This window comes from Meriones unguiculatus, chromosome 4 (assembly GCF_030254825.1).
Source record: "Meriones unguiculatus strain TT.TT164.6M chromosome 4, Bangor_MerUng_6.1, whole genome shotgun sequence".
Classification (NCBI taxonomy): Eukaryota; Metazoa; Chordata; class Mammalia; order Rodentia; family Muridae; genus Meriones; species Meriones unguiculatus.
The window spans coordinates 5702711-5716242 of NC_083352.1; the positions used below are offsets into that span (position 1 = coordinate 5702711).

The window sequence follows — 13532 nt, forward strand, 5'->3', positions numbered from 1 at the left end:
GGAAACGAGAGGCAGAACTGACACCTGCATTTTGCCCGTGAGCGCTTCAAAGGTCAGAGTGGAGAGACACACCCCCTAAAGGAAGTGGATGAAAGGAGGAAACCCCTGCAGAACGGGGATTCAGCCACCCAACAGAAGCTGAAAACAAGGCACACACCACACTACAGTGACGTCAAATTTGATCAGACAGTGGTTTAGGTGGCCGATGGGCACAGTGTCTACAACAAAACACCCCAGATTCCAGGGAGCGAAGACAGTCTGGGAAATGATGTGTGTGTACCCACCCAGAACAGTGGGAAAGGTTATTGGGGCTCTAGGGAAAGAGGGGGTGATTAAGCATGGAAATGGTTGCCAATTTCCTAGCCCCAGTGAAAGCATCCAGGTACGGGTCTAACTTGGTGGTTTGTGACAGCACCCAGCGAACCCTTCCCATATAACCCCGACATGAGCAGTGTCGATGCAAACGCTGGGGACAGGTGCTTCCGAGCACTTAATTCATACTCCGTAAAGCTGAACATAAATTCAGCTTCCCTCTGCTACTGAACAGATGTCTCATTATCCACTGTTACATGAGACCTAACCCCCAAACTCTGAGAGTTAATGCAGCGAACAGGGACTACTGCAGATCTGCTAAATGTCCAGAGGCTGTGGTAGCCCTGAGCTTCCTCTCTGTTCAGCAGGCAAACTGTTCGGAAAAGCTCTGGTCACCTCAGTTCCTGACCGAGGAGCTCAACCACCGCTAGCATACCTCAGGAAATCCACACCCAACTATGCACACAGACCTGCCCAAAGGCCAGCCTCCCAAGGCACAGCAGGACAGTCAGTCCAAGTCACAGCCTTCAGGGTGGAAGCCACGGCTTCTCCGCCCCTGGGGAGGCATGGCAGCACTTGGTCGCAACTCTGTATGTTGGAAGTGAATTTTAGATGGAGGCACACTCCAGGGAAGGAGTTCCTTAGCGCTAAGTGTGAGCACTGTACAGGCATACTAGGCCCACACCTGTGAGATTGCTAAGGGGGTCTGTGTGCACCAGAGAGGTGACACAAATCCAGAGAAGTCGAGAAGCAAACGCCACCAGTCCCTATGCACAGAGGCGAGTGAGCAGCTCTGTGAACAAAGACTCTGCAAGGCTGAACGTCCCACCTCCCCGTCAAACTGAAACCATCCAACCTTTGTTGGAAAAAAAAAAAAAAAACACATCTCTAAATAATCAGTGGGCTTGAGAAATAGATCCTAATCTAAGTTGAACACGGAAACCTCCTAATTAAAGCTCATGTATCAGCCGCACGTGGGGACTAGGTCGTGGCTAATGACTTCACAGCCGGGAGCCAGAGCCTGAAGCGCATGCTCTGTGCCCATATGCTGAACAGGAGCAGAGGTGGAAACAACAAAGGCAAAGAAGAGAAGAGAGACAACCGAAGACAAAAGCATGCATCACCAAAATACAAAAATAGGAAGCGTGAGCTGGTTTTCTCATGGGACTAGAAGTGACAAACATGTCACAGGGATTAAACTAAGTTGCATGTGCAGAGAGAGCAGATTCCAGATGTGCCACGGGGTGTTACTCCCAGCTCATAGAAATCACAGCACCAACAAACTTGTGCCAAAACAAATTTGGAAATTTATGTAGACAGACACATTTCTCTCAAAACTGTAGAAGACAGCTTAAGCAGTCCATGAGTAGTAAATTAATTTCCTACGAGGAAGCTTCAAGATTCAAATGTAAAGCAGTGAAAGTTATAGAAGAAAATATAGGAAGAAAAGGAAAAGAGACTTCCCTGGGACAAAGACGAATGTAGAGCCAAAGAAACAAGAAAAGAAAAAAAACATTAATTAGGAGAAAACTATTTTTCACACATTTAGCCAGCCAAGGGTTGTACTGTGCTCAGAAACAAAATAGGATCAGATAAAAATTTAGACCAAAGACATCAACCATGCAAAGTTATGCTCGGTGAAGTCTAGCCTTGTCAGCACACAGAGATAGTTGTTCCCGGTGCCCACACACCTACAATCGCAGGGGACCAGCAGGGCCTTCCTGAAACCATATACCCTGTGGGTAGATGCAGGGAAGGGAGGGTCCTTGCTTTCAGTGTGTACCCATTGGTGAATTTCCACCAGGCTCCCGTGGGTGGGTAGTCCCAATCCAACAGTAACACAGGTGGCCCTGGTTGTTACAGTAAAAAGTCTGAATCTAGGGAAAAAGAGAGCTGGGGAGGAGGGTTATAGGATAGGAGAGAGCTAAGAAGGTAGGAAGAGAGGGTGGCCAGAATTCTTCATATGCATGTGTGGAATTGTCAAAGAACTAACTTATCAGAACATATACATACATATATGTGTGTGTGTGTGTATATATATATGAGGTCCCAATAAGGAGCCCTAGGTGAGAGCCCCCTCTCCAGAGACACAGCCTGTCTAGGGAGTACCTGGGTCCCCTGGGAGTGCCCCATATTCTTGACTTTATAGTAGGTACAATTCTTCAGTTCAGAAAACAAATAAATTAGAGAGGGAGGAAGAAAGGCAACTTCTCTTTAGCTTGATATTTAATTAATGTGTTCTGTCAAAAAAAAAAAAAAAGCCACAACTTGGAAATGGCTCAAGTGACTCAAGCAATCTGACAGGTAGAAGCTGAACTTTTATGAGCACCTTGAGTTTCTGGGCTGTGATGTTTTCCCAGAAATATCAAAATGCCCAGTTCCAGGCCCTGTGTGCTGGAGCCTCAATAAGCATGTGCCCATTGAAGCGAGGGCGCTGCCTGTGAATGAAGCAGTGAGTGCTGAGCAGCCAGCTAGAAAAACCCAGCCCTCAGAGTTGCTAAGCAAGTCCCACAGGTGCAGCCCGTGTCTTGCACCTGCCCGTACTATCTCCAGAGGAGAGCAAGGGTCTGTTTTATTTTATTTGGTGTATGTGTGTCCGTAGGTGCCACCTGTGTGAAAGTACCTCGGGAGGCCAGAAGAGGACATCAGATTCTCTGGAATACCATCCCTTTTAGTACAGTGTTGCCCTGCCCAGGTTCAAACTCCATGTCCAATGCAATAATATTCAGCCATGGGACATGTGCTAAACCTTTCACCCTCCAGTTTTCTTCTATTGAAAGGCCACAATGCAAGACTATACCAGGACGTTTGCAGGGAATCTAGCAGGATGGGGCTAGCTCCGAGTTAGTGGTCTGTCAGCAGTACTTTTCACAAGTTATGAGGCGCTCAGCATGGTGGCTGGGAACTGAACTCGGGTCTTCTGAAAGAGCAGCAAATGTTCTTAACCCACGAAGCCATCTCTCCAGCTCTTGGGGGTGAATTTTGGTATGGAGTTATTATTCCCATGCCTATGGTACAGTCAATGCCCATTCTAAATAAAGGCACCAGAAGCAAGTAAATATTTAAAATAATTTAAAGTTCTGAATGAGACAGAAATAGCACTATTTTCTAGGAAATGATTTCTTTGGAGTGCCAGGATCTGCATGCTACCTCTGTTTCCCAGAAATAATTATGTTTGCTCATTTGCTGAAATACAGTGATGTGTGGCTAATTATAGCGATCACTTACTTTAATTGCAATCCTTTTGCTGATGTGAACACAGTCTTGGATACTCTTTTTTGTACTTAATTATTCCATGGACTTGTGGTTATTTATCATTACATTTGGGAGCCGCCTTTGGTGTTAGAATGTCCCAGCTATATCAGACAAAAATATTGTAAATATAAAGATGTTTATTTTATGGCAAAGTAGAGATGTAAAAAGTTCAAACTAGGACATTTTATGATCAGTATGGTTTTCTTTCTTGCTGCTCAATGAATATGCATTTTGTTGCTGAGCATTGGGAAAATGGCAGTTAAAGCTGAGTCCTTGCATTTGGCTTTCCATGTACCCCTCTCCTTTTTAGATGCATTGGATTCACTCGCTGTGTGCAGCCTGGGTTATCTGTGGCAATAAAGCCTGGATAAGGGGAAAGGCTGCAGATCCCTTAACAGAACCAGAAGTCCTGCATTGTTCCTTTTGTCTTGAGCTGGGGACATCAGGACCCAGTCACTCAGACCTGAGAGTAGCAAAGTATGGCTTCTATCACTCATACACTCAAGAACAGGGACCTGGGAATAGGTTCCAATAAAATATGCATCAATACACATTCTCCAACTTTATCTCTGGAACTGTCCATGTTCTTCAACATTCAGCTGTTGTCTGATTGTGTTCAGTCCCAAGAGCCAGAATGAAGCAAGCAAGTCTCCACCTCACAAGTGGAAGAGTAGTGCAGCTGTGTGCACTGAGAAACAGGGGGCCTGTGCTGGCTCACCTGCCATGCCCTCCTCCGCTCCTCCTGATCAGAGAGGCATCTTGAAGTCATTCAATCGTCTCTGATTTGGACTTCGTTTAATCAAATACTCTCTTACAGGTGTTGTAAGAGAACCGCAGGCTGGGACTATGTTTTCTCATTGCCTTCAGTGTGATACCCTTCATGGCAGGGTATCCTGCCAGTATTTCAAACCCCAGATCTGGCATGATGACACCCCAAACACGGGCATAGCACCTAACCCTGCACTCCAAATTTTCTCAGCTTTAAAAAGGGATGATGCAAATGACTACATCAGAACTTCTGTGGGGAACCCACCAGGGAGATGCTAGCCCAGTTTGTGTTCAGTCAACAGAAGCCAGGCAAGACCTGACAGGGTTTCTAAGTTTGCATGGGGAAGCCACAGGGTCACCCATGAATTAGATGAGAAGCACTGTGGAAACTGAATCTCTCGGACCACGCAGGCTGCAGCCCCATAAATAGCCTACAGGGACACACACCCCCAAATGCAAACTGTGCAAGTTTGCACATGTGGTCCTGGCTGGTGGTGGTCCAAACTGAGGGGAAACAGATTGAACAAGGCTGACACACACACAGCCCTAGAGTTCAAGAATGGCTGTAATGGATCCACACCCCGGCCTCTTTACATAAGTTGCTATAATAGTTTTTCTGCCTTTGTTATTTTGAGAGGCAAAATAAGTAACTGTGATCACACATGCATTTTCTTGGAATGTTTAATAAGAATGAGCAGGTTTGTTCCTTCCTGGTCATTCATGCCATTTCTCCCCCGCTTTCTATGTGTGTTCTGTTTATCCAGAAACAAAACAAAAACCCTCAATCATGAGTCCTTTTTTATTTTTTAATTTGTGGATGATTTAAAGATAAGACTCTTATTTAATATACTTAAGTATTTTATATTGTCCTTACATTTTTGCTTTTGTCTGTGACACTTTAAGTATAAATTTATTTTAGTGTTCATAATTAGGTCTTTTAATCTATTTTCCAGCATGGTTTGTGACCTTGGTAACATTTTTAGGTAATTTTCCTGAGAAGGGTGATATTGCTATGACTGTCCTAAACCTTGGAGGACAGGATGCTACAGATGGCCGGTTCTGAGCTGGATACTCTGCAGAGTCTTAGTCTCTGCACCGGGTCCAGCTGTGGCTCTCTGTGCTCCCTCCCATCTCTTTCGGGAACCTTCTCTCTGGAGAGATGAGCACTGATCTGTGGGTCCAGCAGTGTGTTGTTACGAATTGTTTCAATGTTTTCTTGGTGAATGATGGCGGGGTTGTCCGCTAAGGCCTCTGAACCGTCTAGACGAGTGCATAAAGACCATAAGGCCAGAGGCAGTCGTTAGCTTCAAGGACACAGTGTCCTCTGAACCCTGGGACAGTTGCTCATATGAACCCACAGCAACTGCAACACCATGCACAAGACCTATGCACTCTCCAGCCAGATAGAGCCCCAGCATGCAGAGCGAGGAGGCGGGTGCGAATCTGCACCCCTAGCTGAGGAGCTAGAGGCAGCTCCTCGCTGCTGGGAGAGGGGAGTGGTTTTAGCTAATAGTACGACTCCTCTTGTATGGGCCACACTCCAGGGTGAGGAGTGGGGGGAGAACACACTTGAAATCACAAAACTGGGTGGGTAGGGAAGAAGTTTGGATCTGAGAGGAGCCAGGGGAGGAAGGGAGCCTATGATCAAAACGTGTTGTATAAAATTCTGAAATAATAAATAAAATATTATTTTGTTCACACACAGGCACACACACGCACACACATGCACTCCTGCCTAACCCTCTCTGCATGTCAGGGTTCCTAGCTGCTGCTTAGCACCTCTGGCTCCAGGCTTGCGATATTCTCACAGAAATGAAGTACCCCCACTGCTGGCCACAGCCTACTAAGGTTGTCTCTGGTCCAGGTGTCTCCTGGGAGCTCATTCTGACCTACCCTTAGGCATAGGAGAACCTAGTGCTTTCAAGTTGCCCTGTTTACCCTCCTCTGTCCTCACCAGCCCCACCGCTACAAAGACACCCATCCTGGATTGCACCCTCCGTCCCTCTCTGTTGATACCTGCTACACCCGGAACTGCCGTTTCATGCAGGAATTCCATGAAATGTTGTCATCTCTTCTTAGGAGTCTTCAGTGTCACCAGGTGTCTGCAAAACATTGTCACATCCCCACAAAATGCTCTTAAAGCCCTCTCATGCCTGGCTACCCTGCACTTTCAAGTAGGTTCTCTGGCTATTTTATGGGCTGTTCCTTTTGTAACCCTGTGCTTCCTGGTCTGTCTCCCCTGTGCTCTCAGCTGGGCCTGCGCATCCCAGTTCGCTTTATTATGATCCTCTCAGGCTCCCCTGGCAGGAGGCTTCCTTGAACGCCTTTCATCGAGGTTAACCCCTGCTTCCCTCAGACGCCATCCAGTGTACCTGCATTTTATGTTTTCTAATTCCTATGTAGCCATGTCAAAAATGGTGTGAGATTGCTACTTACCGTTTGCTTTACTGTGACTTACTAAATGGTACTCACAGCTGAGCCATGTGCATGCACAAAGCCTACAGCCTGGGCTGGGTGCATGCTTGTGTTCATTTCCCAGAGAGGCAGCCACCCCTCTGCACTGGCTTTCCTCAGGAGCATGCTGACAAGTGTCCTCCCTGTGTCCCCTTAGCACCTCCCAGGTGGGGCTCCTTGCTTCTCCCTGCATGGAGGCCCTGTCTGTTCTCTCCCGGCCCTGACTTCCTTCTGCTGTTTTCTAATTAAGTGTCGACCCCTTAAACCCTGGGATTCTCACTAGTGGGGCCTTTTCTTTCTTCTGCACTATATTTCTCTGCAATGTGTGCAGAGAATGCTCACAAAATTTTCTTCATTTTATCCGCTGACTCTGGAAAGCTCTGCTGCTGCCCTGATTCTGGATCTGTGAATCATGTTCTAAGCTGATTTTCCCTTACGATTCCAAGAGTCAAGCTTCTAATTTCCGAACTGTTCCTTTTGAAAGATGGGTCACACTTCCTCTGCTTTGCACCTCCTATCTGAGAGCCAGCTAGGGCAGAGGCTTGGATGTGAAATGTCTAGCAATAAGCCTGCCTGTTTGCACATGTGATCCTGGCTGGCGGCGCAGTTTGTGTGACTGTCAGAGCTGGAGGCCCCTGGAAGAGGTCTATCACTAGCCCAGCTTCACTTCCTATTTGCTGCGTTTCTTGAGGACTCAGTGTGCCCACTGAGCTTCTCCCTCCACCTCCAGGCCCCACCTCCAACTGTGATGGACTGTTCCTTCCTGGAACTGAGGGCCAAAAGAAACACTTTCCCTCTTAAGTGCCTTCAGTGGGTTATTTTATCATGGCATCAGAAGTTACTGGGATGTCAGACAAGCTAGATGTTTGTCCCACCTTATACTTGGCCTTTTGTACCCCTGTCCCCATCCTTCATCCCTCATGTCCTTTAACCTGGAGTCTTTCTCCAAATTGTGCCTTGTCTTAGGCCTGAAGGCTCCTTAGAAAGCTCTTTTCTAAGCTCTTGATTATGACATACAGTTGGTTGGTGGAACAACACATCATTATCCGTGTCCAATACAGTCTTTCTCTCCTGCTGGTGATCATCATTGCTCATGATAAGGATCTAGTGTTCACCACTAGACACCGCCAGTGGTGGGACAGTATTCCCACACAGTCAGCCCTGTCCTGATATGTTTGTAACACTCTTTCTGGGAAGCTGAGAAAAAATGTCTACTTACCCCAGATAGAAAAGTGAACCAATGACAGATCACCAAAATCCAACTAAAAATAAAACATGAGTTTATTGGGGCTGTTTACAGGATCAGGCATAACTGACAGACAGCTGAACTTCTAAAAGCCCATGCCGTCAAAGCTGGAACCCTAGAGCTCTCTTAAGAACTGCAAGCATTTTAACAGACTAGAGGGCCTCCTCTCCTCAACAGTCCTTACTGCTTAAATAACTTTGGAGATGGATGGCCTAGTGAATCTGGTCAGTTTCAGGAACTTCCTGGAACTGAGTTGTTGGCTTCCTGTGTCTTAACTGTCTTTCTTAGAACTTTCTGAATCTTAAGGTGCTTCCCTCCAGGATGGAGTATTTTGTGCTGGAGGAAACTACTACAGATCGCATTGAAAGGGCCTTTTCACATGGAAGCATGTATACATTTACCAAGACGTCAGGCTGGCCCGCCTTAGGTTGATTGGACTCAGACTTCCCTGAGGAACTGCTGTATTCTTATAATTGGAAAAATGCACAGTGCTTTCCTAATTATTTTTAATTTAGAAATCATGTATATGTTTAATCAATTAAACTAGTTAATTATGCTTCCAGAGGAGATGAGTAATTGCTTCAGTATTTAAAGTTCTCGGGTTGAATTCATTCCGTCGGGCAGTTATTTTTCCTTTTTTCCATTCATGATTATTAATCAAGTCCCTTGGGGCAGTACATGCCACCTCCATCACGATGGCTCTCAATCATTGTAGGGGAACAGATCTGTCCCCAAGGTGCTTTTAATAATGTCTAGAATTATGTTGAGTGTCATGAGTCAGGGTGCAGACAGTGAGTGAAGGCCAGGGGTGGTGCTGTTTATGATGCACAGGACAGGCTTAGAAGAGAGAATTATACAGACCAAATGCCAAGGGTCAGAGACGGGCCTCTGCTTGCAGGATAATGAAGAAAATCACCTGCTGCCTCATAGCATCTCTGTGTCCTTTGGAGGAGGGGAGTGTGCGTATCCTGGAGACTACTTTTACTTAGTCCTTGGCTAAGAACTAGTAGGTTGTTATTAGTCAGTTTTACCTTCCTCACCGCCCCAACCTTTACAAACAAAACAAGCATCAGCCATGGTTTCCATGGCAGCCAGATACATGTCTGTCTCGTGTTTCTTCATGAAATAGGACCTTTCATTATCACCCAGTTGGGAAACGGCACCACCCGTGTGCTTCTTGCTTCTGAGAGGTGCTTTGCGTCGTTTCCAGGCTGTAGGAAAGTGCCCGCCACCCCTCTTCAGTCTCTTCTGCACTCTTCTGACTGCTTTGCTCTTATTTTCTTTCTGACTGTATCTCTCCTCTTTTGTGTACTGAGACTGCAGTAGCATAAAGTATTCCCGTCTCACTGCAAAACTTACCCTTCGTGAATATCTGTCCAGTGCTTTAGTTCATGGATGACAGTGTCTGATTATTAACTAAGGATGAAGGAAGGCTTTTTTCCCCTTTCTTTCGACAAGGAGATGCAAGCTTACCCCAGCTCTGTGTGTTGACCTCCACAGGTTTACCTGAGGATGATGGGTGTTCAAGGCTGTGTCTGAGTGGCGTGGGGACGTCATCATTTCAGAGACATCGGGAGAGTCACACCACCCAGGTAAGGACACTGCACACTCCTCCACACAGCGGTGAGTGGAGCTGAACCATGGCAGACACGCACTGAGTCATGCCGTGGGTCTCCCTCCTGGACTTCCATCTTGGCCCTTTGTCTAAGCATTTCTTCCTCTTCTTCATCTCAGCTGGTTACAATTTTGCTTGTTTTGGAAAAAGAGCAATGTCCCAAACAGCTAAAGGCTGGCATTGCTTTTAGTAGCATCTCATGGACATTACTTTGCTGCAGTACTTTAAAATCACTAGATGGTGGTGGTGATGGCATAAAACCTTCCGACACTGATGGCATTCTTTGCACTTGACCTGGGTTAGAATGGAGGCTTACAGTGACACGGGCTTGGAAATAACAGCCGGGCACTCTGCGGCCCTGTGGCACGCTGCTCACTCTCAGAACCTCCAAGTTCTGCATAATCAGCTTCACCTAAGGTAGTATATGTAGAGCTTCCAAGATGGTTCCCTTAATAAGGTGTTTGTGAAAGAGCGAGGACTCAAAGTAGAGATCTGGACCCAGAGAAAAAGACGGACACTGTAGCATGTTTGTATTTCACTGCAGCAGAGACAGAGAGAGGCAGATCCCTGGGGCTTGCTGCCAGCCAGCCTAGTTTTCTCGCTGAGTTTTGAGCCACGGTAAACTCAGCATCTGGCAAGGAACAACGCTGCAGTTCACTTCTAGCTTCCACACGCCTGCACACGCACCTGCACACATATGTGCCTACACACACCTTTACACACATGCATACACTCATAAGCACAGGAAATGAAACCACACACAAAAACACAGGCAAAATACTGCTTATTGTGGGAGCACACGATTAAATTGAAAATCTTGCGTGCTTGTGTCAGAATTGCATGCTCATGCTCACCATTTGGCGTTAGACACAGCACCAAAAGAAAGATCATTTGGAAACACTCGTTGTCTTAACTGCAAAGGAATCCAGGATGGAGTAGCTGTGTCACAGCGAGGCTGGCTTTCCTAGACGTATCTGATGCCACGTAGGCGGAGCCGCACCTTGCGCTGAGATTTTTCTAAGTAACACTGATGAGGTGGTGTGAAAAAAAATCAATAATTTTAATCTTAAAAATAAATCTCTACAGTAGGCTATCTGCAGAAATCACTTGTGCTGATCTATAGGTGCTGAAATGGAAGGGAAATGCTGATTGGTGGGGGTAATAAATTGTCTTAATCTCGCCTGTGTTCCTGAGAGACGCATCTGCTTCGCCCTGCAAGCAGGGTGCGTGCCCAGCATGTGGCAATTCCCGGGGTGCCTGCCTGCCCTGAGCAGGAGCTGCCTGTCACAGCGTGGACTCTCCACACTGAACACAGCCAGGTGCTGGCCACCCTCTGCAGCCGCAGCGCTGTGTCCCTGAAGCTTCTTGGAAGCAGGCTCATGACGTGAGGGCCCTGCACCTTCCCATTCACTCTTGGGGTTTACCTAACAGGCAGAGAACCTTGGGAAAGGTTGGGAGGTGTTCCCATCTCCAGTTCTCAAAGGGGCTTTTTAAAATGTGAGCCCCTTTCCTGGAAAAAGTCCCCAGCACCTCACCCCGTTCCTCCAAACACGGGAATCCTTGCTCCTTCTCTGTGCTGACTGGAGGAACTCGGAGGAAGCCTCTGATGCCTTACTGCCGAGAAGCTGTGAGTTATAGGACACTGGTTTAACTGCCACAGGTCTCCAGGATTTATCTCTTCCCTGACATTTATAGAGGAAGTATGGACACAGCGAGGCATGCCACCTTTTAGATTTTCTGCCAGAACAATTCCACAGGAATTGCATTAAACCAGTGCTGAACTTACTGGCCCTGCAGCAATGGGATTAAAGAGAACCACCAAATGAATCCCTCTGTGAGGACATCTGTGCTTCTATAATAATGTCACCGGCTGCTCCAGTGACACCCACTTAATAAAGACAAAATGTGTTATAAAGAAGGCAGAGAGCTGGTCATTTGCCACGGGTCAAGATGGCAAGTTCACGGGGTTCACTGGCAAGTTAACACCACATATCCTGCTTCTGAGGGTGAACCACTAAGAGGGAACCAGGGCGTCATCTCCCACTCTGTGAACTTGAACTTTTGGTGACGACCACAGTGGACGCTTGTGGTCTTGTTTGTTGGTTGTTGGTCTTCCTATGGCATTCCTCAGCTCCTTTGATGAATCATAAGGAGCACACTGGCTCTCTCCTCTGTCTGTGAGGGACACTGAGTTACTGTCAGCCCTAGGTAGAGGACAAGACACTTGAAGCACAAGGGAAGAAGGGCGTAGATGCAGCCCCTTTTGAGGGTTTCTAGGGGCAGAAAAGGGGGTTAAAAGTCTGTGCCCACCTGTCCAGCCTCTTCCTCAGACTTCCTGGACGTCTGCCTTCCCAAATAGCCTCACCTGTGACCAAGTCCAGAGCTCATTTCTCATGCCTGCAAATGCGTCTGACTGGCCCCGAGGTCACTGTTATTAGCCATAAGGTCCATTTTCAAATATGTCACCTTTGCAGTAGGTGTACAACGTCTCCAGGTTTATTCTGCTTGGTGCTAAGGGTTGAATCCTATGCACTGATGGAGAGCATGCATTCTACATCGGACCTGTACTTCAGGCCTTTGCAGTGCGTGCATGTGTGCGTGTGCATGTGTGTTCGTGTGTCCACTGAATGTGGAAGTCAGAGAATCGCCTGAGCTGTCATTCCTCCAGGGCCATCTACTTTGGTGCTAGGCCAACCTGTGAACCTGACTCTGCCTCTGCAGAGCTCCCCAGTGTTTTCTCGTGGGTCTAGCAGATTTGAACTCCCGCCCTTTTGCTTGCAAGGGAAATGCTTCATCTACTGAACTGTCTCCCCAGACCCCTACCTGCTCTTGATATAAACTTACTTACATACCTGACCAGATCAGAGCCTCTATGAATAGTGGTTGTTCCCTTCCTCAAGATAAATAATACATTATATTCCACTGTAGGTCTTTATTAACTTAAACAATGCAATGCCTTTATGCGTAAACAGTGAAAGCTAACTTCCAATTTGCAATAGTCAGACTTCACAGAAACTGGAGATGCAACCATTTATAGTCCTGTGTCAGTGAGTCTGTTGGTGTGTCAGTGTGTCCAGTCATGAGCCATAGGAGAATATTTGCACATCCCTGGACATGAATAACACCAGCAATAAATTAGAGCAGGATTCCATACACTGGTTCTTGGAAGATCTTGTAGATGCAAAGACAAGTCTTTTAGGTTAGAGAGCAGTGCAGGCTTACTTGGGAATTAGCTGGCATTTACAGGAATAACAGGACACTTATCTATGCACATTTTATGAAATTTGAATTATTTTTCTTAAATGCTTATACTACTTGGCATGATTTGGTCTCTTGGAAGTTAAAGCTGCGAGAAAGACTCAGCAGTGAGTACAATGCTCCAGTCCAGAAAGGTTCAATCTCCCTTCCTCTCTCCTCTCTCCTTCCTCCTCACTCCTGTTGCTCTCCCTCCCCCGGAGGATTCTCCTGTCTATGGTGAGCTTGCCCCCTGAGGAGCCACAAGAAGCCAGCATACCTGGAAAGAGAGCCTGGCATGGAGGTGTGCAGAGAGGAGGGTAACAGGGAACGGACATCACCAGGAGTCTGCTGTGCATGTTGGCATGAGCAGTCTTGCACACTGTGAGTGTCCGCACTGGACGCTGTAAGGGGGACATCTGATTTGCACTCGCATGCTCACTTTGCACCAGCACCTCTTCAGGGTAAACAGTTACACATCCAGCCGAACTTCACAAACCATTTCCTTAGCATTTTGAAGGATGTACAAAGTGATCGTGAACATTGGCCGTATCCAAATACCCATCATGAGAGATCATTGATGACTTTTGATGAATGCGTTGCGGGCCAGCTTCCACAACCTTCATAAATACCTTGTCCACCCTGGAC

At 46.9% G+C, this 13532-nt stretch overlaps 1 protein-coding gene across 2 annotated transcripts in view; it reads left to right on the forward strand.

The window, feature by feature from the left end:
• Myo16 (myosin XVI) overlaps positions 1–13532 on the forward strand; it is a 450668-nt gene that overhangs the window by 411602 nt on the left and 25534 nt on the right. For both annotated transcript variants that reach the window (XM_060381367.1, XM_060381366.1), the window contains exon 34: positions 9536–9627. In XM_060381367.1, coding sequence (XP_060237350.1) covers positions 9536–9627 — 92 coding nt within the window. The remainder of the gene's footprint in view (positions 1–9535; positions 9628–13532) is intronic.